General features: G+C 35.0%; 4 protein-coding genes across 8 annotated transcripts; 2 read left to right on the plus strand and 2 right to left on the minus strand.

The window, feature by feature from the left end:
• Nucleotides 1-3,158: 3,158 nt before the first annotated feature.
• On the plus strand, nt 3,159-6,903 carry LOC111809354 (protein IQ-DOMAIN 14-like). Of its 3 annotated transcripts, none has more exons than XM_023695798.1 (6): nt 3,159-3,285; nt 3,462-3,927; nt 4,013-4,369; nt 4,698-4,916; nt 5,670-5,798; nt 6,188-6,903. In XM_023695798.1, the coding sequence occupies exons 2-6, from the start codon at nt 3,853-3,855 to the stop codon at nt 6,779-6,781; spliced, it is 1,374 nt and encodes a 457-aa protein (XP_023551566.1). In that variant the 5' UTR covers nt 3,159-3,285; nt 3,462-3,852; the 3' UTR covers nt 6,782-6,903. The 3 variants fall into 3 exon arrangements, with proteins under 3 accessions (XP_023551566.1, XP_023551567.1, XP_023551568.1); XM_023695799.1 differs by having other exon boundaries at nt 3,172-3,285; nt 3,492-3,927; XM_023695800.1 differs by having other exon boundaries at nt 3,178-3,927; nt 5,670-5,756.
• Nucleotides 6,904-7,481: 578 nt separating this feature from the next.
• Nucleotides 7,482-11,131, plus strand: LOC111809357 (protein EARLY RESPONSIVE TO DEHYDRATION 15-like). Of its 3 annotated transcripts, none has more exons than XM_023695805.1 (3): nt 7,482-7,583; nt 8,268-8,634; nt 8,713-9,149. In XM_023695805.1, the coding sequence occupies exons 2-3, from the start codon at nt 8,331-8,333 to the stop codon at nt 8,865-8,867; spliced, it is 459 nt and encodes a 152-aa protein (XP_023551573.1). In that variant the 5' UTR covers nt 7,482-7,583; nt 8,268-8,330; the 3' UTR covers nt 8,868-9,149. The 3 variants fall into 3 exon arrangements, 2 of the variants coding, with proteins under 2 accessions (XP_023551573.1, XP_023551572.1); XR_002817208.1 differs by adding an exon at nt 10,699-11,131 and having other exon boundaries at nt 7,560-8,634; nt 8,713-8,936; XM_023695804.1 differs by having other exon boundaries at nt 7,561-8,634.
• Nucleotides 10,695-14,976, minus strand: LOC111809356 (protein trichome birefringence-like 41). The gene is made up of 5 exons (XM_023695803.1): nt 14,668-14,976; nt 12,504-12,675; nt 12,016-12,191; nt 11,266-11,424; nt 10,695-10,986 (listed from the first exon to the last, which is right to left on the minus strand). The coding sequence occupies exons 1-5, from the start codon at nt 14,904-14,906 to the stop codon at nt 10,695-10,697; spliced, it is 1,038 nt and encodes a 345-aa protein (XP_023551571.1). The 5' UTR covers nt 14,907-14,976.
• Nucleotides 14,977-17,482: 2,506 nt separating this feature from the next.
• LOC111808939 lies at nt 17,483-20,626 on the minus strand. The gene has a single exon (XM_023695191.1). The coding sequence runs from the start codon at nt 20,301-20,303 to the stop codon at nt 17,928-17,930; it is 2,376 nt and encodes a 791-aa protein (XP_023550959.1). The 5' UTR covers nt 20,304-20,626; the 3' UTR covers nt 17,483-17,927.
• Between the last annotated feature and the right edge of the window lie 1,898 nt (nt 20,627-22,524).

Below are 22,524 nucleotides of genomic sequence, written 5' to 3' on the forward strand. Positions count from 1 at the left end.
GTGTTTATATTTTATTACTAATGGTGAAACCTTAATTCTTTTTTAAAAAATTAAATAAATTACATTTTGGTCCTTACAATTTGGTCCACATATTAATTTGGCCCCCAAATTAATCCTTAATTTAATAGCTCTCTCAAATTACTGATATTGACGTGAAATGTTTAAAATATATCATAAATAATAAATTTAAATTTAAATTTAAAATAATAATAATAAAAGTATAGAAAAAAAAATTTCTAAAAAAATATTTAAGGATTAATAATTATTGAGGGCAGATTGAATCTGAGATGAATGTAAGACCACCTTTTTAATTTTAGTTGGAAAATAACGATGAAATCTGAACTGTTCAATGAAAAACGAGAAGTGAGCAAAGTGTCACGGTTATACTCGTCCAAGGCGTGTTGTCCATGGCCACATGCTCATTACAAGCCCAACTCTTTATGTCTTTTCATATTCTTGTTTTACTTTTGTATTTCTAGGGAGTATGACGTTTCAAAAATATCATGTCTAGAGCTGTCAGACATGAAATGTCTCAGAATGTACTATAGGGGGATACGACTAGTTGTCAACTTCTCCCTACCCAAGGTTATATACTGTAAGCTGTTGTTATTTTTCTCCTGCTTGCTTATATAACGTCTCTTTCAAAAATCTCTCTCTGCCCTCGTTTTCTAAAACCTTCTCTTAAGACCGAGGCCAGAGGCTCGAGCATACGTCGCTTGGCCGTAGGCGGCGTAAGAACGAATTGGCTTAGCTAACTTGTCGTTGGGAAGTGAGTGTCGCACAATCGCGAGTTTGCTGCCATTAAAAGTGCGATTGGGTTCGCGATCTGAGCAATCCGAACAAAATTCACAACACAACCCAACTCAATCCTCTATTTTCGAGTTCGGTTGAATTGGGTTCTCGAGTATTATTTTTAAAAAATTATTTATTTACATGTTATATCAATAACTAAAATCTCGCAAAACTCAAATGTCAAATATTCACAAGTTCCAAGCATCATTAACCTCAGTTACAATGATCAAATATATTAAATTTTTATAATAATATAAAAAAAATAGTGCACGGTTGAATTATAACATTATTTTCAAGTTGTACAGGTTGATCCGACAAAAAAAAAAATGTCAACTCACAAATTGACTCGATTTTTCGATTTTTCAAAAATTCAACTTAACCCAAATCGAAAAAAAAATTAATCCAATTTAATATATATATAGTTCGAGTTGGATAATCAAAACAGATAGGATTCTTAAATTACATAAACACCCTTACCAATGGAGGATTATTTACTATAGAGAATTTCTTATTTTCCATTATAGTATATTCTTATATATTAATGGATAATGTGAAATTTATTTTATTTAATATATAACGTCTTGAACTATATAGAATATTTATAATAATATTTAAAAAAAAATAAATAAATAAAGGTGAGAATATATGATGAGAGGGCCCACTTTGTGGGTCCCACTACCAGCTGGCATCCCTGCTCCATTCAACCATTATGCTTTGTTTTCTTTCTTACATTCTCCCATTCTCTCATCCCTTTCAACTCTTCAAATTTCCCATTTTACCCTTCATTCCTCTTTCTCTCTCCCTCTCATCATTCATTTTTAAAAAGTAGTTACCCATCGTTATAATTACTTCAAACCATTATTTATTTATTTATTTATCCTTTTTATCAAATTAAATCGAAAAATTAAATAAGTATTACCATTTTAACCTTAAACTTTATAAGTATTACAATTTTAACCTTTTAATAAGTTCTTTCTGAAAATATAGTTAAAAAAAAAAAAGTTATATCTTATATATTCAATAAATTATTAAAAAAATAATATTAGAGCTTCGTTTTTTAATTTTTTGCTAATTTATTAATTTTACTAAAGTTGTTCGAGGATTTAATTTGTGTAATGGTTAGCTAACCCTTTATTTTATTAAAATTAATAGATTTATGAAGATTTATATATTACTTTCTACGAGTGAATTAGCCGAAATTAAATTAAAGGTATAATTTAATAAAATTAAAAATTTAGTGTTAGTGAGCTTAGTTCAAAAAAATTAAATATTGGCGGATTTTATTATTTAAGACCATAAATCTAAAAGTGGAGATTTACAAATTAAAATTAAAATTCATGAAATTAATTAAAATTAATTAAATTTGTATTTGAATATTTTAATTCATGAAATTAAAATATGGGTAAAAGTTGAAAAATAAAAAATAAAATATTATTTTTGGAAAATTAATTGAAATTATAAAAAGAAAATGAAAAGTAGTAAATAATAGGAGAATAAAGAGCTTAGAAAGTACTAAAAAAACAAATAAAAACAATAAAATACTGTTTCCACTCTGTACTATTTATTTGTTTTGAGAACCATTTTAAATCCATAAATTATTTATTTATTTATTTATAAATATTAATTATAATTTTTCTAAATAACCCAAAAAAAAATAAAGGCTTCACAGGAACATGTCTTAAATTACACATGGTTTGGTGCATGAGTTAGTACTTTGATTAATAATGACTGCATTATCAATCATGCTGAAAACTATTTATTATTATTTTTTAAATATTCAAATATAAATTTAAGCTACGTTTTATTTTATCATTATTATTATTATATTATATTATATTATTTATTTATTATTTTATTAGGAGCGTTTTTTGCATACGGGCTGGAATGAGTTGGAGTGTAAAAATCTTTTAAACCAATTTAAAATCTTGGCTGGGTGGATTGATGACTCAACCAACTGAAAATACAGCGTGGTTGGGTTAGGTTGTTAAGTTATTTTTTTTTATTGTTTTAAAAAATTCATACTTATTCACGGTGTATGTTACATTTACAAGTGATAACCTATCAATAATAATCTTTAAAATAGGGCGAGGTAGGGTAGGGTTGAGTTGAAACCTTATTTTCAGGTTGGTTGAGTTGACCCAATAGAAAAAATGTCAACCCATTTTCAGGTTGGTCGAGTTGGGTCGAGTTGACCCAATTGAAAAATGTCAACCCATCATGAGCTAACTCGAATTTTTAATTTCCCAATTTTTATAGTTTGGGTTCCATAATTGAACAATCCTAATTAAAAATAAATAAATAAATAAAATAGTTGATAAATTTATTGGAATGAAGAGGCAATTCGGTAATTTGGTACCCAACAGGCATTTGAATATGTTTGATGCATTTGAGAGAAAAAGTAAAGGCTGTGACAAAGGAATGGGAGGACCCATTAGAAGTCACAAGGATTTTTTTCTTCTCAAGAACCCACTGAAGGAAGGGTTCCCACAAAAGGTAGACCTCTCAGTCCTCTGCCACTCTTTTTCTTTTCACAATTTGTGATTGAAAGGCCCACAAAACTGGAAGCAAAACTCATCTCAAAGAGCTAAGAACGCATGAATTCACAAAACATGAAAGTATTGAGTTGACGTCTTTTCACGTTTTGTCCATTTGGGTTCTTCTTCTTTCAGTTCTTCTCTCGGTTGATTCTTGTCTTTCAGAGTTTCTGATGATTTGGGGAAGATCTGGGTCTGGTTCTGGTTCTGGTTCTGGGTTTTTTTGCCTACAAGGTGTTCGATGAAATGTCTCCTCCATTGTTTTCTCCTGTTGATGGCTTCAAGCTCCCTTTTGAAGGTTCTTCAATGGCTTCCTCTACTTTTTTTCTGTAATTGGGATTGAATTTTGAAGGACCCTTGATTCATTTTTTGTGTTACTTGGACAACTTTTTGTGGTTCTGCAAATGGGGTTCTGGTTTTATTTTCATCTGTTCTAGAACCGAATATTTTCCCAACGTTGGGATTGAGATTAGTTTAGTTACTATTCTATTTCCGTTGCTCATTGATTGCTTGCTGGTGCTCTCAAATGGGCAACAAGAAGGGCTGGTTTTATTTAGTCAAGAAGCTTTTCGTTTCAGAGACACAGACAAAGCCTGAGAAGGTAAAGATAGATGGATGGATATATTGCTTGATTTTGTAACATGTCTTCAACTAATCATCAATGCCAATAAATGTTGTTTTCTCAGAAGCAAAAGAGGTGGAAATGGGTGTTTGGAAGGATGAGGAACAAGAGACTAGCCACACTGACAGCGCCGTTGCCATCAAAAGCGACGATGAGACGAGAAGAGGAGGAAGAGGAGAGGAAACAGGCTCTTTCTGTGGCCATTGCGACTACCGCAGCGGCCGAAGCGGCAGTTGCAGCAGCTAAGGCTGCTGTTGAGGTTGTGTGGCTCACAGGGACCCCTCAATCTCATCAACAAAATGCTGCAGAAGAACCCTGTAAGCCTCTCAAGAAGGCCCCTCCATCTGATCTTCTTAGGCGTGAAAGGGAAATCCATGAGTTTGCTGCTATTACTATCCAAACGGCTTTCCGTGGCTTCCTTGTGAGTACTTTCTGACCATACTTTCTCATTTAATTCAAGGGAATAAGAATGAACATGCTGAAACAAATTGGTACTGTTACTGTCTGAGCTCAAAAAAGTAGAACCCATGGAGCTAGATTTGAAATCTTGTACTCTAATCTTTTCTTTTTAAGGAAGAATCATTCAAGAACTTAGTCTTTTGGATGAATATGATACTCATGAGCTAAAAGACTAGAAACAGGAGGAAGGGAATATCAGAACTTTTTCCTAACTTGGGTATACAATTTGATTCTCCAGCCTTGTTCTACGCAGTGATATTTGAATCATTAAGTAAAGAATGTACTTGCAGGCGAGAAAGGCATTGAGAGCACTGAAAGGAATAGTGAAGCTACAAGCAATTATTAGAGGGAGAGCTGTTAGGCGCCAAGCCATTGCCACTTTGAAGTGCTTGCAGTCCATCGTTAGCATACAATCACAAGTCTATTCAAATAGGCTTCACCCTCCTCAAAACACTTTCAATTCTCCTGAAACGAAGCAGTTTCAGAGCTTGAGAGATAGGATCATAAAGGTAGGCCAAATCAAAGTATAGCTATATTGATTGATCAACTCTGTTAAGAACTGGTTGGTTTGATGATATTACTGTTTCTTAATACAGCCAATTGAGACAACAAGTCGTTTCATAGGCTTAGCATGTGTGAGATCCTACATCGGTTGGGGAGGAGAACGAAACATTCTTTACAAGGGTGTGGAAACCTCTCCCTAGCAGACGCGTTTTAAAAACCTTGAGGGGAAGCCTGAAAGGGTAAGCCCAATGAGGACAATATCTGCTAACGGTGGACTTGGGCTGTTACAAATGGTATCAGAGCTAGACACTAGGCGATATGCGAGCCCGAAGGGGTAGATACGAGGCCGCTAGCGGTAGACTTGGGCTGTTACAAATGGTATCAAAGCTAGACACTGGGCGATATGCGAGCCCGAAGGGGGTGGATACGAGGCGGTGTGCCAGCAAGAACACTAGACGCCGAAGGGGGGGGGGGGGGANGGGGGGTGGATTGTGAGATCCTACATCGGTTGAGGAGGAGAACGAAACATTCTTTATATAAGGGTGTGGAAACCTCTCCCTAGCAGAGGCGTTTTAAAAACCTTGAAGGAAAACCCGAAAGGGAAAGCCTAAAGAGGACAATATCTGCTAGCCGTCGACTTGGACTGTTACGTCGGACTCTTCTTTAAAGACCTATGATCTACAAAAGATCTCCATTTCTAATGAAAGTAGGACTATTGTTTTCTCATTCACTTTTTCCATTGTTCATTGATTTTGAAGTTGGATTCCAACGATCAAAGGTGGGATGACAGCCTACTATCAAAAGAAGAAGCCGATGCAGTGTTTTGTAGCAGAAAAGAAGCAGTGGTAAGGAGAGAGCGAGTCAAGGAATACTTGTTCGCCCACAGGGTAAATAGTACTAATCAACCCTTTATAAAACAAACATTGTTCCTTTGCTTTCTGAAGTCAAATTTATGATCCTATTAGGTTATGGAGCCGAATTTTTTATAGCTTAGTCCACGGTTATACATAGTAAAACAGTAAATGATAAATTGTTAAATAGGTATGAATAGTAAAAACCCATATATGGTAGATAATTATATAGGTTATATCTGGTAAAGTTATATACGATAAACTAAACTGAACTATATATATACTTATAAGAGCTTCAAACATGTATTTTCATTTAAGTTATCAATATAAACCTTTAGCCAATATTTCTTTATCTACTGTTCTTTGTGTTCATCTAGATCAAGGGTGTGTTGTCGTGTGATCCTAACACCTCCACCATTTTGCAGAGATCTACGGAGTCCGAACGAAAGAAGGTAAGAGGAAGATGGAGATACTGGCTAGACCAATGGGTCGACACCCAGCTCTCCAAAAGCAAAGAACTCGAAGATTTGGACTCAATTTTCACCTCAAATCCAAACCCACCAACAAAAAACACAGAAGAACTCCCCAACCAATCTCCATATCAAAATCCAGCTCTGAAAAAACTCTCCCACCACAAGAAGCAGCGTTCACTGGGAGGCGGAATAGACTCAAACAGCTCATTTTCAAGCTCCCCACTGGTGCCAGCATACATGGCGGCCACTGAATCTGCAAAGGCAAAAGCAAGATCCTTGAGCTCCCCCAAGCTAAGGCCAGCAGGGGGATTGGACAGCTGCTCCGATGGGAACTCGCCGTGCAAGACAAAGCTGCTCTGTTTGGTGACTTCAACGGCGAGTGAGGTCGGAATTAGCAGCGGCAGAAGGGGGTTTCAGCAGCAAAGGTCGCCGGGGTTGAAGGGGCTTCCAGGGCCTACGAGATCAAGCAGAACTCTCAGTAAGGATTTGAGCATTGATTCTGAGCATTCCTTGCCAAACTGGGATAGACAAAGTGCCTTCCGATGATTGTTTTCTTGTTAGGCATATTGATATAAAATTAATACAGAAACAGTTTGTGGCCTTGTTGTGCTCATATATCTATTAAAAATGTGTTAACAATCTTACCTAAATCAAACTTTTAGAACCAACTCACGTAAACTCAGTCAGTGTCATTAGACATACTATATTGTTCGTGTTGGATGATGAAAGTCCCACATCGGTTAAATAGGGAATGATCATAGGTTTATAATCAAAGAATACTAACTCCATTGGTACGAGGTCTTTTGGGAAGCCTAAAGCAAAACCACGAGAGTTTATGCTCAAAGTGGACAATATTATACCATCATGGAGAGTCGTGTTCATCTAATATGATACTTGATTTTTGTTTTAGTTCTCGAGGTTTTTGTTTTTGTTTTTAGTTTTAAACCGATGAATACAAATTAAGAAATAGGAAACGAGAACGTTATCAAAACAGCCTAGCCTCGTAACCGAACCAGCGGAGGGTTGTAACCGAACCTTAGGAGGCCATTGATGACATTTGGCAAAGGATTAGTAGGGCCAAACATTATTTAAGCACTGCCCCAATCATTGCTTGTGCTTTACACCGAATCAAAAATATCTCTCCCGTTACCTCATTCCAGCCGTCCGATCAATTCCCCTCACCACCATCCTAACCGTTCATTATGTTTCGCTTTTCATAAAAGCAGTTTCAAAAGACAATCCGAACCTCAGCTTCGGCAATCCCTTACCTTCTGCTTCGGTTCTTCTTCTTCTTCTTCTTACCATTTCATTGATCACTCCGACAAAGCTCTCTTTCTTCACAGTAACGGTAACAAGAACTATCGTTTCAAATCTTGACGATTCTGTTTCTGTTTTCATCTAGGGTTTCTGTCTTCATCTAGGGTTTCTGTCGAGTGTTCGTTGTAATTTGAAATTGGAACGATGCTCTGTTTGATGCTAATGCGTGCGATTAAACTGAACACAGTTCGATTATTGTTCCTGCATCTATGTTCGTTTGCTTTTTTTTTTCTTTTGAATGATCGTTGCAATATCATTTGTGTAGGGATTGGATCTTCGGATCGATGTAATTTTTAACTCGTTAGGGTTTTAATTCGTTAAGAACCGAATGAATCAAAATACTTATGAACTAAATCCAATCAAATCCCCGTTCATTGGTATGATCTTGTATTCTCAATAAGAGAAAGCAAAATGTAATAGGGTTGTTCTTCGAGCGCCTGGATTTAAGGGACACGACAGTAAATAGATTTACCACTCTATTGAGAATTTAGTCTCTGTTCTTTGAAGTTCTTAAAAACTTTCTATACCGTGCTTTTCATTCGAAGTTCATCAAGCGTATAGCTCCCTTTTAGAGACAGGATTCTTCTTGTTTTCTGCCTAATTGAAAGAGAAAGATTGCTATGTTTTTAGTTTTATGTTCAATTAAACACTCTTTGCATACCTTAGTTAGCATGATTGTTTAGTCAATCAAGTATCTCATATCCAAACTTTCCAGGTTTGTGGCCTGTTAAGACTCTTAGAACAGCTGTTGGTTGAAAGAATTGGATAATCAGTAAGGATGACATTATTGTCTGGAAGAAGTTTTCCATTGAACCCCAATGCTCCAATCTTCGTTCCGTTTGCTCTTCGTAATGTCGAGGATTTCTCTCCAGAATGGTGGGAACTCGTCACGTCGCCGTGGTTCCAGTACTACTGGTTAAGCCAACATCAGGAAGATGATTTCGACAGCAGTACCAATGATTTTGTCACGACAGAAGAGTTTCTTGATCTGGAAGAGGCGGAGTTTGAGGCTATGGTTCAATCAACTGAAGCAGATGAAAAGCCTGATATTAAACCAACCGCTCCTAAGAATCTCATAAAAGGTGTGCCTTTAATCTCGTTCATAAAAGAAGTATAATTTGAGTACAAGATCCTGACCTTACCATATTGGAATTTGATAGGTGCAAGCCATGAAATGGATGCCAAAAGATTATTGGAGGATCTAGTCATTCCAAAATCTCCAAAGGCTCCAGTTTGTCCTGCAAAGTACAATGAGAAGTCAGCCAAGTGCAGGAGCCCCAAACACACTCCAAGGTTCATTCACCAGCCTCGTTGAAAAAGAGATGCAAACTGGATGCTGGAAGTACAATCGTGTTTATCGGGGTCTTGTACTCACACAGATCATGTAAGTTTCACTAAGACAAGTAGATTGAAATTTGTTACAAGTGTTTCATCAATTCACCTTTGTGTATATATATGATACCACAAGTTATATGTATCAATTGTTAGAGTCTTGTTGTCTTTCTGTATAGATTTGTTCTTTCTGGTTCTCTGTTTCCAGAACTTACCATAATATCATTACTCAATAAAGAGCCATCTCTGTTAATGGGTCGTTTCATTTTCTTCTTAACTGAGGGCTGTAATTTGTAGGACTGCTAACAGCTATTGATCCCATACCCAGTTCCCGACTCCTCCGAAAAAGGTTGCATCATAAGTTTAGTCTCGTTACTTTATACTTCGAGCATTAGGCTATTAAGTCCTTATTATGCAGAAGAAATCANAGCTCCGAATAAATTAAATACATGCATTAAAATACGAAGGCTTCTTATTCCACAACAACGAAAGCACTTTTTCACTCTTTCATATACTAGGGGATTTCACTTGGAAAAGAAAATGTTCCATACTAATGGATTCGGTTCCATAACCATGGGTTCCAATGTACGAGATCTTGTAGCACTTACCAATGAGGCCCTATCGATTAGTATTATGCAGAAGAAATCAATTATAGACACTAATATAATTAGATCTGCTCTTCATAGACAAACTTGGGATTTGCGATCCCAGGTAAGATCGGTTCAGGATCATAGGATCCTTTTCTATCAAATAGGAAGGGCTGTTGCACAAAATGTACTTCTAAGTAATTGCTCCATAGATCCTATATCTATCTATATGAAGAAGAAATCATGTAACAAAGGGGGTTCTTATTTGTACAAATGGTACTTCGAACTTGGAACGGGCATGAGAAATTAACGATACTTCTTTATCTTTTGAGTTGTTCTGCCGATAGATGTTTATGAAACTATGTACCATTCAATAGTTTATGAAACTATGTACCAAATGGTAAACCACCTTAAAATGTCGATTATTCAAGGTGGGACAGAACCGTGAATGGTTGCACTCAGAGGATTATTCGAGAGAAATAAGATCTTTGTTCATGCGAGGTGGGAGATTTGAACCCTGACCTCTTAGTTGAGAGTCCGAGTTCTATATTGAATGATACTAGAGAAAGACCTATTATTTGTTGTTACTAAGTACTAGTTGTGGGTAGTATTCCATTTTTCTCTGCCTGTTGAGTAGTACTTTAAAGGGTAACATTTTTAGGAGAGTACTTTTTTCTTAGTTGAGAGTACACATTTTCTACCTTTTCTACACGTATATGAAACCCTAAAGACAAGGGCTCCATATATGAATGACGGGGTCAGTCGAAGAGACCATAGAATAAAGTCATTGATAGATAGTTATCTACATTTCTGTAATAGCTCCATTGTTAAGATAGACCATGGAAGATAGTTATCTACATTTCCATTGGTAAGATAGCTTAATAACGTTTCCATCTTTGAGTTTCTGTTAATAGATGTTTCATCCTTATTTCAAGTGATTTTGTTAGATTTGCAAGTTTATGAACATTTATCGTAAATTTCTTTTTATGATAGTGCCCTTCAAATCTCTTTTTACGCATAAAACCATTGTGCTTGTATAGATAGTTCTCTACGTTTCTATAATAGTTCCATTGTTAAGATAGTTTAATAACGTTTCCATCTTTTGAGTGTTCTTTTTCACATAAAACCGTTGTAGCTTGCATATAGTAGTAGTCTTATTGTAGGGCTATTACAAACCCGTAGCTGGAAACACATACAATTGTTATGTAATAATTACATGTGTTCTAGGAAATTAGAGCTGCATAAAGAAGTTGATTCCAAGCATCAGGAAGGCCAGCAATGCACCAATGTATGCAGTCCATTTCTCTAAGGCCACTGTATTTGCCTGGATGAGCATCCTTTCTAAGCTGAGACAGAGTTGTTATGTTGAGCAAGTGAACTGGGTTTGATATTCCATTCAATACTTTCTGGAGTGTGAATGATGCTGCTGGCAAACCTCCTGGGTATGTTGATCCCGCTACTGGACTTGTTTCGTTCCCACAATTTTTTGCTCCCGGCTCGTTCCAGTCTTTGCCACTGTCGAGAAAAAAATGAAAGGAAATGAGTTCAAGTCATGCATTCGTAAGAATAAAAACCTCCTAAACTGGTACGTTTTTTTTCTTTGAATGTGTTGTTAGACACGCATTCTAATGAAATAATCTAACTATAGTTCAGGAAATCAGTGAAACTCTAGAGATTAAGTAAGGTTAAATTAATAAAGATACTCGTTCGTTAATTATGTAGTTTGTCTAAAAAAAATATTTATTTTTAAAAGTTTCAAGAAAATAAAAGGGAAAGATATTGAAATATATGTACTTGTAGTGAGTGGGAGAAATTCCTTGGAAGAAGAGTGTGGTTTTGTGTGTATCAACTTCTGAATCAACCCACTTTGCCCATGTTCTTAATGCATGCTCAAAAGCTTTCATTCTATCCATGTCCTTCACTCTCTGGTTCCCAATTTGAATGTAATCCCATCTGCACAAAATACAAAAATTTACATACGTACGTCATCTCGAGTTGATTTTTACCCGTTAACGTATTGAAACTGAAAAAATGTATCTAAACCGAGTTGACGAATCGCTAGCTCGATTTTGGCTTGCTAACTCTAAAAGCAAGAGGAACTTAGCTTATAGTTGATCTTACCTGTTAATAGAAACTAAACCAAACCGATTGAAACTAAAAAAATGTATCTAAGCCAAGCTGACAAATCGTTAGCTCGATTTTGGCTTGCTAACCCTAAAAGCAAGATAAATTTAGCTTATGGTTGACCTTATCCATTAACTATCGACTTAAGTCGTTAATAGAAACTAAACCGGACCAATTGAAACTGAAAAAATGTATCTAAGTCGAGCTAATGAATCACTAGCTCGATTTTGGCTTGCTAACCCTAAGAGGAAGAGGAATTTAGCTTATGGTTGACCTTACCTATTAAGGTACCGACTTAAGACATTAATAAAAACTAAACGGAATCAATTGAAACTGGAAAATTTTATCTAAAACGAACTAACGAACCGACTAGCTCGATTTCAACTTGCTAACCCTAAAAGCGAGAGGAATTTAGCTTACGGTTGACCCGGTTGTCTGCGGTTCCACCAAAGCCAAGTATTGAAGATCAAAACATCCATCTCCTTCCATAGATCACCAGATTTCAATGAATCAAGCTTCAAAACTCTTCCAATGTCTTCCACTTCAATATCCACCAAGTAATGGTTTAGACATAGCATCACCGAAGTTCCATACTCCTGCGGCGGGCAAAAATCGATCATTCTCGTGAACAAAAACATATTACATACTATAACATGAAAGCTAATGAGCACTGTCGTAGATTTTTAATAGCGTTTTTTGTACGTCATGGCAGTCAATAATTTCAAATCAACTCAACTGTTTAGATTGAGTTGGGACGCTTTTTAAGACCAAACTCAATTGTTTAGTTCGTAAATTTTTAAACCCAACTCAGACCGTACGGGTTGGATTGAATTGATCAGATTTTTCGAGTCATCTGATTTATTTTAAACACCGCTACAAGTCAAGTTACACGTACGGGATGCACTAACCTTGAATGTGTAGGAGCGAAAGGTTTCATTGGACTGTTGAATGACGGTGGAGTCAGGAAGAGCAGCATGAAGCATACATAGAAGAGATTCCCATTGGTTTATGCTTATGGAGTCTCCAATGAACATTATCTTCTTCTCCCTAAATCTCTTCAAAAATTCTTCTCCATCAAATCTGTGTTCATCCATTCAAAAACTACTTAGATTCGTCTTCGTGTTCTTGAAAAACGATTTTTTGGGTTCGTTTTAGGTTCAAATTATTGAGAATCATCTGTTTAGTTGGGTTGGTGACCCGATCGAGCAATCCAGATAGAGTTTACAACCCAACCCAACAGATCATCTATTTAGTTGGGTTGGTGACCCAATCGAGCAATCCAGATAGAGTTTACAACCCAACCCAACAGATCATCTGTTTAGTTGGGTTGGTGACCCGATCGAGCAATCCAGATAGAGTTTACAACCCAACCCAACAGATCATCTGTTTAGTTGGGTTGGTGACCCAATCGAGCAATCCAGATAGAGTTTACAACCCAACCCAACAGATCATCTGTTTAGTTGGGTTGGTGACCCGATCGAGCAATCGAGATAGAGTTTACAACCCAACCCAACAGATCATCTGTTTAGTTGGGTTGGTGACCCGATCGAGCAATCGAGATAGAGTTAACAACCCAACCCAACAGATCATCTATTTAGTTGGGTTGGTGACCCGATCGAGCAATCGAGATAGAGTTACAACCCAACCCAACAGATCATCTATTTAGTTGGGTTGGTGACCCGATCGAGCAATCGGGATAGAGTTTACAACCCAACACAACCCCCCGATCGAGCAATCGGGATAGAGTTTACAACCCAACACAACCCCCCGATCGAGCAATCGGGATAGAGTTTACAACCCAACACAACCCCTGTTATAAAAAACTAAAGGTCTACACAGGTCGGGTTGGGTTTGAAAATTTTTTGGGCAAGAATGGTGACCCAAACAATCCAAATAGAGCTCACAACCCAACCCAACCCTCTATTATAAAAACTAGAGTTATCCACGGGTCAGATTGGGCTAGAAATTTTTTTTAGACCGATATCTAAGTTGGCAGGGATAGTGACCTGAAACTCAATAAACCAACCCTCTATTTTTAGATTGGTTTGAGTTGGTCAGATTGATTGGGTTAACAACAAACTTAACCAAAATTTTTAATTTTTAATTTTTAAAAATTTAACCCAATCCAAATAAAAAATAAATCAAATCCCAACTCAAACAAACAAGATTCATTTAATAATAATAAATATTTGTTTGTTTCTTAAATATTTTAAATTGGTTTTTTAAAGACTTTGGATGAGTTTATTAAACAATTATTAAACCTATTATTTCTTTTCTTTTATAAGAAAAATCATTTGAATAATAATAATTTCAATCACACAATAATATTGTTCCTAAAGTGCTACAAATTTTAAATTAAAAAAAAACTATAGCTTAGGTAAGTTCCAAAAATAAATAATTAATAAACTTAAATTAAATAATTAAATTATTATTTCCATTTTGTATTGCATCTTATCAGTTTTCAGTTCTCCTCGTTAGCTAAACAGAAATAGAGACGAATAATATATTTCCGTTTGTCCGTTTGTTTATTTATTATTATAAGAATAAATAAACAATTGATACTAAAATACAAATTTTCGTAACATTATTAATTTTATTACAATATTTAATTATCCATTTAAAAGCGTTTTTTTAAAGAATTATTATAATAATTGAGAATAAAATATATATATATATATATATATATATATATATATATATATATATATATATATATATATATATNTATCTATATATATATATATATATATAAAACAAAATCGAAAAAGAAAATTCCTCGGGCGGACCTCGTTCCCGAGTAATTACCCGCCCGAATCTAAACGAAAATTTTTGTAAGAATAGAGACGGAAATAGGTGGTCGGACGTGGGACACAAGGAAGTCTTCTCCATCCTTATTCCACAAAACATCTCTAAACTCGATAAACATTCTATTTTTCAAAAAGGAAAAAAAAAATCACAAAAAGTTTTTTTTTTTTCTTAATATGCAAAAATAATAATAATAATAAAAAATAAAAAAATAAAAAAATAAATTTAAATTTGTAGAGAGAGAAAGAGGAGAGAGAGAGAGAAAACCTGGGCAAATCGCAGTGGAGAGGCTGCCACCGGAATTGAAGGTAGCGGCGATCGGAACGGCCGTATTTGACACAATCATATTCCTTCCTAATGAAGGAACATTCCGAGGAGTTATACAAGGGATAAGCCGAATCCAATACCCATTTTCCGATGTACGGATCGCATCCAGTTTGTCCGTTTACGGTTCCGATGAAGATCCCGACCAAGAAAAGCCCCAGAATTTTCCTTCCGGGACTCATATTTTCTCGGCAGAGAAAGTTGCAGAGAGATTATTTTCTCGGCCGCCAAACACAGAGGAGAACAGTGCACATTATATTCTGAATGGCTTCCCTTTTATTTCCTCAACAAACTCCGACTCCCAATGGCCATCACACATTGCCTTTCCATATGCGCCTAACGCTTTTTTACCATTGCCGTTTTAACCTTTTTACTTCCCTTGCTTCTGTTTTTTTCTTCCTTTTTTAGGTAATAATTTAGTTTTTAAATTTAATACTAATTTATTATTATTATTTTTTTTAGATTTTAAATTTTAATGAAAAAAATGACTAATTAAATTTTTAAATAGTTGACTACCTAAGCTAGTTGACTTCTGACACGTCTACAATAGCTAGCAATATTGATGAGCGGTATGTAGCGGTCTTATGAAAGCAACTCGAGTGTGTCGATCCACGCGATCCTCTTCTTCTTCAATGAATTCCTCTGACGTCTTGGATGGATGGTTTTTGGACGTAACGACCCGAATTCAATGTTATGATATGTATACAGTGGCGACCTTAAATTAAGTAGAAAATTTCGAGTCGTTACATTGGAGTTGTTGGAGAGGCATACGCACAAGCAAGTAGCTTTAATTCCTTCTCTCCTTGCTCGGGTAATGGGTGTTTTCCTCGTAACTAAATGTTGACGAGTGAACTCGAGCGACCACAACACAATATGATTGAGAACTGTAATATAACACTCATTGCATAGTCTAATGAGACTCATAAACTGTGTGCACCAATTACAAAACGACGAGAATAAAGAAGATGTAAAGGAGTCGACACGGGTCGAGTTCGGTTTAGTTTGGTCAATGGCTCGGTTTGGTCTAGTTCGCTCGATTAAGGATTTATTCATGTTAATCATGTGAATGATAGAATTGTTGTTATTGGATGAAATTAATTAAAAATTTAATATAAATAAGGTAAGCTTAGTTTATTATTATTTTATTTATTTTTGTAGTATGGTAAGTTGTTGTTACAGGTTTGCACATGCTGCCACGTGGATTACTATTTTATTATTTTTTCCTCCACAAATTTAAAATTCAAGACTTAAACCGTGGTCCAATAATAATTTTATTTTTTATTTTTTATTTTTGAAATTTATGTTTATTTAAATCAATTTTCTTTATTATGGTTTTAATTTTTTTTAATAAAAAAATGGATAAATTAAAATAAAATAAAAATAATCTTATCCAATTAAATTTATTAAAGATTTTTTTTTTTAGGAACAAACAAACAACGAGATCTTATAGACTATAGATTATGGTGCAAAATTAATTAATTAAGATTTTTTACCTAATTAATTTTTCATGAGTCATTTATAATTATAATTGTTTTTTACTCTCGTAATTGTATTTTATTTTAAGTATCATTGATTCTATTAAGCCAGTAAAAATGTGAGATTTCACTGTTCAAATAATTTACTTTTACTATTTCGGAGTTCTCAGCTCCCTATTTGGTAAGATCTTAAAAAACGGTAGACTTATTGAATCAGCTAAAAAAACTACTCGTAACCATGCAAATCAAAGGACAATTCCTTATAAACAAGAGGTCACAGTTTACTCGGGATTAAAATCGAGTTGCAAATAATCCTTCACTTAACTTATTTAGAAAAAGAGATTAACACTAATAACCTTAAAGTTAATTAAATAATTAAAACAATAAACATTAATTATGAGTTATTATAGCATAAGTCCCCACGTGGTTTGTTTGTTTCTGTCCCATTTAAAATTAGATTTTATTTGTGTATGATTGGTTAATGAGAAACACATATATTTTTATAAAAAAAAATTAAATTAAATTTTATTATTGAATTAAAAAAATATGGATAAATTGAAGATGAATTATTTCGAGTGATTAAATTTAAATAACATTCGATCGATAAATTATTTTATAATGATTTTATTTTGTTTTAATGCATGTTATATATTTTTCTATATTATTTGTACCAATTTTTATATAAATTAAGAACATAAAATGAGAAATCGGGATGTCATACTTCTCTCGGATCCTTCCTATTTACTGATCGAGCTTATATAGGTAGATGTCGTTTGGTAGGGCCGATAGTAGTACACTATGTGGGACGGAGTAGTAAAGGGCCCTCTCACCTTCTACAAGTTGTCTGACGGAAAAGAGTTTCTGAATGGAGTAAAAGAACTTGGGATCGTCGATCTTTTCCTCCAAGATGGAGATGAGTCGATGTCGGTCAATGGTGTGAAAACACTTCCTGATGTCGAATTCCAAAAATCAGCGAGAGATTCCCCACTCTTATATGATCCGTCTAAGGGCCGAGTGGCGGCCTCGCCCTAAGTGGAAGTATAATGTATCTGAAACTTGGATCGTAATGGATTTGAGTACCATTTTGATCACCTCTTTCATGATCTGAGTTATGTATCTGAAACTCGAACTAGAGTGAGCGGTCTAAACTTCTATCAAACAGGTCTTTCTCTACCTACTTTAAAATCATTATTTTTAACCAATTTGAACATAACTCAGCTAATTAATGAATATGTCTTCGATCTAGATGGTAGATGTTTGAATTTACCCGGAGATGAACAATATGATTAAAAGAAAGTTCATGAGATTAGCATAGGTTTTGATTGTACACCTTCATCACAACCACACACAAATTACATCCTATGAATGAAGATGCACTTAGGACACACACAATGACAAACTCTCAAACCTAGCAGTTCATCAACAGGGATGCATGGAAGCACAGATAATCTCCCTGCCACGACGTCATAACGTCGAGTGACATGATTCGTTCCTTCTTTAGCTAGCTAAGGTTGAATGACCGAAGTCTCCTTTAACCGTACTTAGATGTCGTTCTAACACGGTTTAGTATCGTCACACTCCTATTAGACCTCAAAATTAGTTCATCTAGCTTCTTTTAACATCCTAAACATACAGCCAAGTTGCTGCTGTTGATCTTCTGCTACAAACACTATATTCTATAATGAACTTTGTAAGATGGTGTTTGGAGGGTTACCTCTACTGCTACCATCAAAAACAAGCTTGAATGCGTTTCGCCGGAGTAAAAGCTTGAGAAGCATGATTCCGAACATGGAGTTCGTATCTCGATGTCGTCGGCATGACTGATTCGAAAGCTTCGACGAGCAGCGCCACCTTCTTCTTTTTAGCTGGGGCGAGTTTCGTGACAGTTCGTCGGAGCGCGTAATCAACCATCCATTCTTCTGCATTTTTCCTGTCATCTATCAGCTGATGCTTGAGATCTACCTTCTCTGCTTCCGGGTCTGCCACCAATGGCAAGTAATTGGGTTCTCGTGGATTGAAGCTCCTTGGATCTTCTGATTCTTCTCCTACTCTCTTGCTTCTTGGATTCACTTCCCAGTTCTTGCTCCGAAGGTCAAGTTCTTGGCTTGAATCGACTGCGGTGCGGGATAACTTTGCTGCTTCTTTTCGTTCCACGACGGCGACTGACACGATGCTGTTATCATTCGAAGAAGTTTCTTGCATCTTCAAATCACTAAGCTCCTCATTACCTGTGATTTCCTGGACTGCTGATGTTTCAGTGACAGAGATATCTTGGCATTGTTCATCAGACAAGTGAGCTTCTAGAGATTTGTTAGAACTTTCTTGAACAGAATTTTCAGCCTCATCTCCATGGTTTGAATCATCAAGCTTTTCTTGGCTGTCTATTTGATTATCGGTATCAGTATCGGTATCGGTATCGATATCGGCATCAAGTAATTCATCTTGTAAGACAAGATCATTGTCCGGGAGCTGTTTCTCTGTTCCAAATCCAGCAAGTTCTCCATTCTGCAAATGAGTCTCTTCTGATTGATCTTCAAGCTCATCCAAACCATCACTTTCCATGCTCAAGAACTGTTGCTCCTCCCACTCTTCCATCTCGGTATCGGTCGAACCAGTATCGTCCTCATACTCATCACCATGGAAGAAGATTCCTTCGGTTACCTCAGAGTCCATGGATCCATCAGAGATGTTCTCTACGACCGGTTTGCTATCTCGTTCACCATTCAACTCCGCTTCATCGCGCACATTACAAGACGAAACACCAGCACAATCTCCATTCATTATGCTATCTAGATTAACTGATTGAGCACCACCTTCACCTAAACCAACCTCAGAGTCCATGGATCCATCGTAGATGCTCTCTACGACCGGTTTGCTATCTCCTTCATCATTCAACTCCGCTTCATCGAGCACGTTATAAGACGAAACACCAGCACAATCTCCGTTCATTACGCTATCTAGATTGACTGATCCAGCACTATCTTCACCTAAACCAACCTCAGAGTCCAAGGATCCATTGGAGATGTTCTCTGCAACCCGTTCGCTATCTCCTTCATCATTCAACTCCGCTTCATCGTGCACGTTACAAGACGAAACACCAGCAAAATCTCCATTCATTACCCTATCTAGATCAACTGATCCAGCACCATCAACCTTATTTTCAGCATAAATTTCAATAAAAAAACCCAACCCACCATCGTTTACCAAAACTTCTGGGATCATATCTTCATCTAGCACTTCCCCACCAGCATTATCAACCCTTTTCACTCCACAACCAGATGGCTCAACTTTTAGATTCTTCTGGGTCTTCAACAAACGTCTCCTTGCAGACAAGAAACACTTCAATGGAGGCATCGGAGCATGTCTATGGCCATTAAGCGAGCAGTAAGTGTAAGGACAAACTTTCATGGTTGAAGTTCCTTCAGACTCAGTAGCCCCATGGCTCAGCATGAGGTATGCTGGAAACTTAGAGTCTTTAAGAGTGGAAGAACAGGTAGCTCTATGAGAATTCATGTCTGCACACAGAGCCACCCTCGAGGACTTCTTAAAACTAGGCGTCTTCGTCAAAGTCCTAACCAGTTTTTCACTGGAGCATTTTGGCAAACACCTTGTAGGCTTAAGGCCAGTAACAGAGCCATGAGCAGAATTCTCTAAACTCCTCCTTCTGGGTTTCTTAATATCGCTACAAATTCGAGAACTCACCTGAGAAACCTCTTTCCTTGCATCAAAACAGCTCGTGGATTTCATGTAATTCGGCGAACCATCGCTGGTTCTAATCATGGATGGCTGATTCTGATTCTGATTCTGATTCTGTTTCTGCTTGATTTCCGAAACATTCGAACAAATCGGTGGCGGTTTACCAGGCAGAGATATGTTCTTTCTAATCGGCGATGATGTTAAGCTGATATCAAAATCCGAAAGGTGAATAGCTCGTGATTTCTTCATCTTCTTCTTCAAATCAACTGCTCTGTTTTTGCCATCTGGGTTTTGAGCAGAAGAACCAGAAGAACAAAAAGAAGAACTAGTTTTGAAGCTCGCAACTCTCCTCTCCCCTTTAACACCACTTTGAACTCCAAATTTGTTCGCCACAATTCTCTGAACCATCTTCCCAAATGGTTTGATTCGATGATGCGTTCTTCTCTCAAAAACAGGGGAATTTTCAATCGCTACAAGAAACCCAATAACCTTTTCGGAAAGTTATATATCAAAGAGAGCTCTAAAAAGAAGATTCGCGAAAAGCAAAGAGAGCCCAGAGGATTCTTTTCTAATTGGCCAGGATTTGGAAGAACAGTGGGTGGGATTTCTCCCTCGTTTGGATTAATAAAAGAAAAAAGTGTTTGAAATGAATTTATATGAACTCGAACTCTGAGTTGCTTTGTTATTGTTCTTCTTCTTCTTGTCTTTCAAGTAATTCAACTCATCCCCATCGATTAGGCCATTCTTTGCTTTTCTTCGCGCCTACATATACCGCCATGGATTTGAATAATCACGAACACTTTTATGTTTTTTTTTTTAAATTTTTTAACACAACATTAATATTCATAATGTTCATATTATAATTCAATTCCACAATAAATTAATTAATTTTATAAAATATCGAGCACAAATTTCAACATTTAGTTAAAGATATGCTATTTTTAATGTGATGCGTTTGTTCAAACATAGCTCTATAGAAAGGATCTAGTCTTGCTTCGACTAGTGTCTCGCACCGTCAGTGACAGACTCTTATATTATTTTTAACAGCTCAGCTCAAGCTCACTGTTAGTAAACATTGTCTGTGTTATCAGTCTCACCGTTTTATAACCTATTTACAATATTTAAAAATTAAAAATTTAGTTCGAGTAACTGAGGAAGGGTATGGTCATTTCACAAACAAAAGACACGTGTCGTACTTTTAATTTGATGCGTGATATTATTCCACTGTTGACGGAGCGGAATTGGGCGGTGGCTTTACAAAAGAAAGGCAAGTGGTCGGCTTTAGTGGGCTGCTAGTGGGCCCTACTTTTGGGCCTCTGGCCCATTTACACACGCTCCTCCTCTCTTCTTCCAAAATTAATAATAATTATTATTATTTATTTATTCTTTTATAAATAAATTAAAAAAACCGGATTTTATCTCTTTTTTTTTATATGTATTTAATCTCAAATTTAAATAAAGATGAAAGAGACAAAAACCCAATTTTATATTCATATATTATATTAATTAAAAAAATATTTATTTGAGCTTCCATTAAAAAATAATTTAAAAAGTAATAATAAATAATTTAATAAAAATATATTAAATCATTTTTAAACTTTAATATTTTTATGAATTCACATTTATTTAAAAAAAAATTAAAAAATGGAAATTTTTAGTTCTTTCATTTTTTTTAAAATAATTTTTAAACTTAACTAAATAAATTAGAAGGACTTAATTTATAATTTAAATTAATTTAAAATATGCCAAATTCTGGTGTGTGCGTTTCCACGTTATTATGGTGTTCCCCATCACATCAACTCAAAAAAGTAACCAATATTTCACTGATTTTCCTTTTTTTTTTTTTTTAATTTCAAATTTGAAAATCAGTAATAATTACATTATCTGATTGGGAAATTAAATTTATTTTTACATGAATTTTTAAAGAAATATTTTGTGAAAGGTTATCATTACGAGCATGAGAATTTCAAATTGAGAAATTATAATGAAATTCAATCATTATATGAAAGTGTGACGTTTAGACGTTTAGATAAATGTTCGAATTATAAATTTAGTCACTCAAATTTGAATTTCTTATTTATTTAGTCCTTAAATTTTTAAAATTATAAAAATAGTTCAAACCTTTTATTATTATTAATTTACGTCCGAAAATTTTAGATTTCACTTTAATAAATTAATTATTTTTTAAAAATTAAAGTTTATGGATTAAACACCTCAAAAATGTTGATTTTAATTTTTAAGTTTTAAATATTTTCCTACTTTATTATTAGCAAACAAAAAAAATATATATTTTTTAGATAAATATATTATTATTATTATTATTATTGTTGTATTTTTGTGATCTTCATTCCACCTTTATTTTCCTAATATTTGATAATTAAGATGGTTCAACCTAATCATTGACAAATTAAAAAAATAAATAATAATAAACTTTTAATATTCTATCTTTAAAATTAAAAAAATAAATAATAATAAATGTCATTTCCTTTACTTTTTTTTTTTCTCCTTTTTAATTAATATCCACTTTAGTTCTTTAAGAAAGATATATCCTTCCTTGCTTTTATAAAGCAAATTGTGCATATATATATATATATATATATATATATATATATATATATATATATATATA

Source organism: Cucurbita pepo, chromosome LG13, assembly GCF_002806865.2.
Source record: "Cucurbita pepo subsp. pepo cultivar mu-cu-16 chromosome LG13, ASM280686v2, whole genome shotgun sequence".
Lineage (NCBI taxonomy): Eukaryota > Viridiplantae > Streptophyta > Magnoliopsida > Cucurbitales > Cucurbitaceae > Cucurbita > Cucurbita pepo.

Excerpts from the sequence above, each read along its gene's own strand:
- LOC111809356 (XM_023695803.1), bottom strand. The coding sequence starts at position 14,906 with ATGAGTCCCGGAAGGAAAATTCTGGGGCTTTTCTTGGTCGGGATCTTC. Across the intron at positions 12,676-14,667 it reads CTCCACTGCGATTTGCCCAG|ATTTGATGGAGAAGAATTTT; the intron begins GTTTTCTCTCTC and ends GGATGAACACAG. Across the intron at positions 11,425-12,015 it reads CGCAGACAACCGGGTCAACC|ATGGGATTACATTCAAATTG; the intron begins GTAAGCTAAATT and ends TATTTTGTGCAG.
- LOC111809357 (XM_023695805.1), top strand. The coding sequence starts at position 8,331 with ATGACATTATTGTCTGGAAGAAGTTTTCCATTGAACCCCAATGCTCCA. Across the intron at positions 8,635-8,712 it reads TCCTAAGAATCTCATAAAAG|GTGCAAGCCATGAAATGGAT; the intron begins GTGTGCCTTTAA and ends GGAATTTGATAG.
- LOC111809354 (XM_023695798.1), top strand. The coding sequence starts at position 3,853 with ATGGGCAACAAGAAGGGCTGGTTTTATTTAGTCAAGAAGCTTTTCGTT. Across the intron at positions 4,370-4,697 it reads CGGCTTTCCGTGGCTTCCTT|GCGAGAAAGGCATTGAGAGC; the intron begins GTGAGTACTTTC and ends ATGTACTTGCAG. Across the intron at positions 5,799-6,187 it reads AATACTTGTTCGCCCACAGG|AGATCTACGGAGTCCGAACG; the intron begins GTAAATAGTACT and ends ACCATTTTGCAG.
- LOC111808939 (XM_023695191.1), bottom strand. The coding sequence starts at position 20,303 with ATGGTTCAGAGAATTGTGGCGAACAAATTTGGAGTTCAAAGTGGTGTT.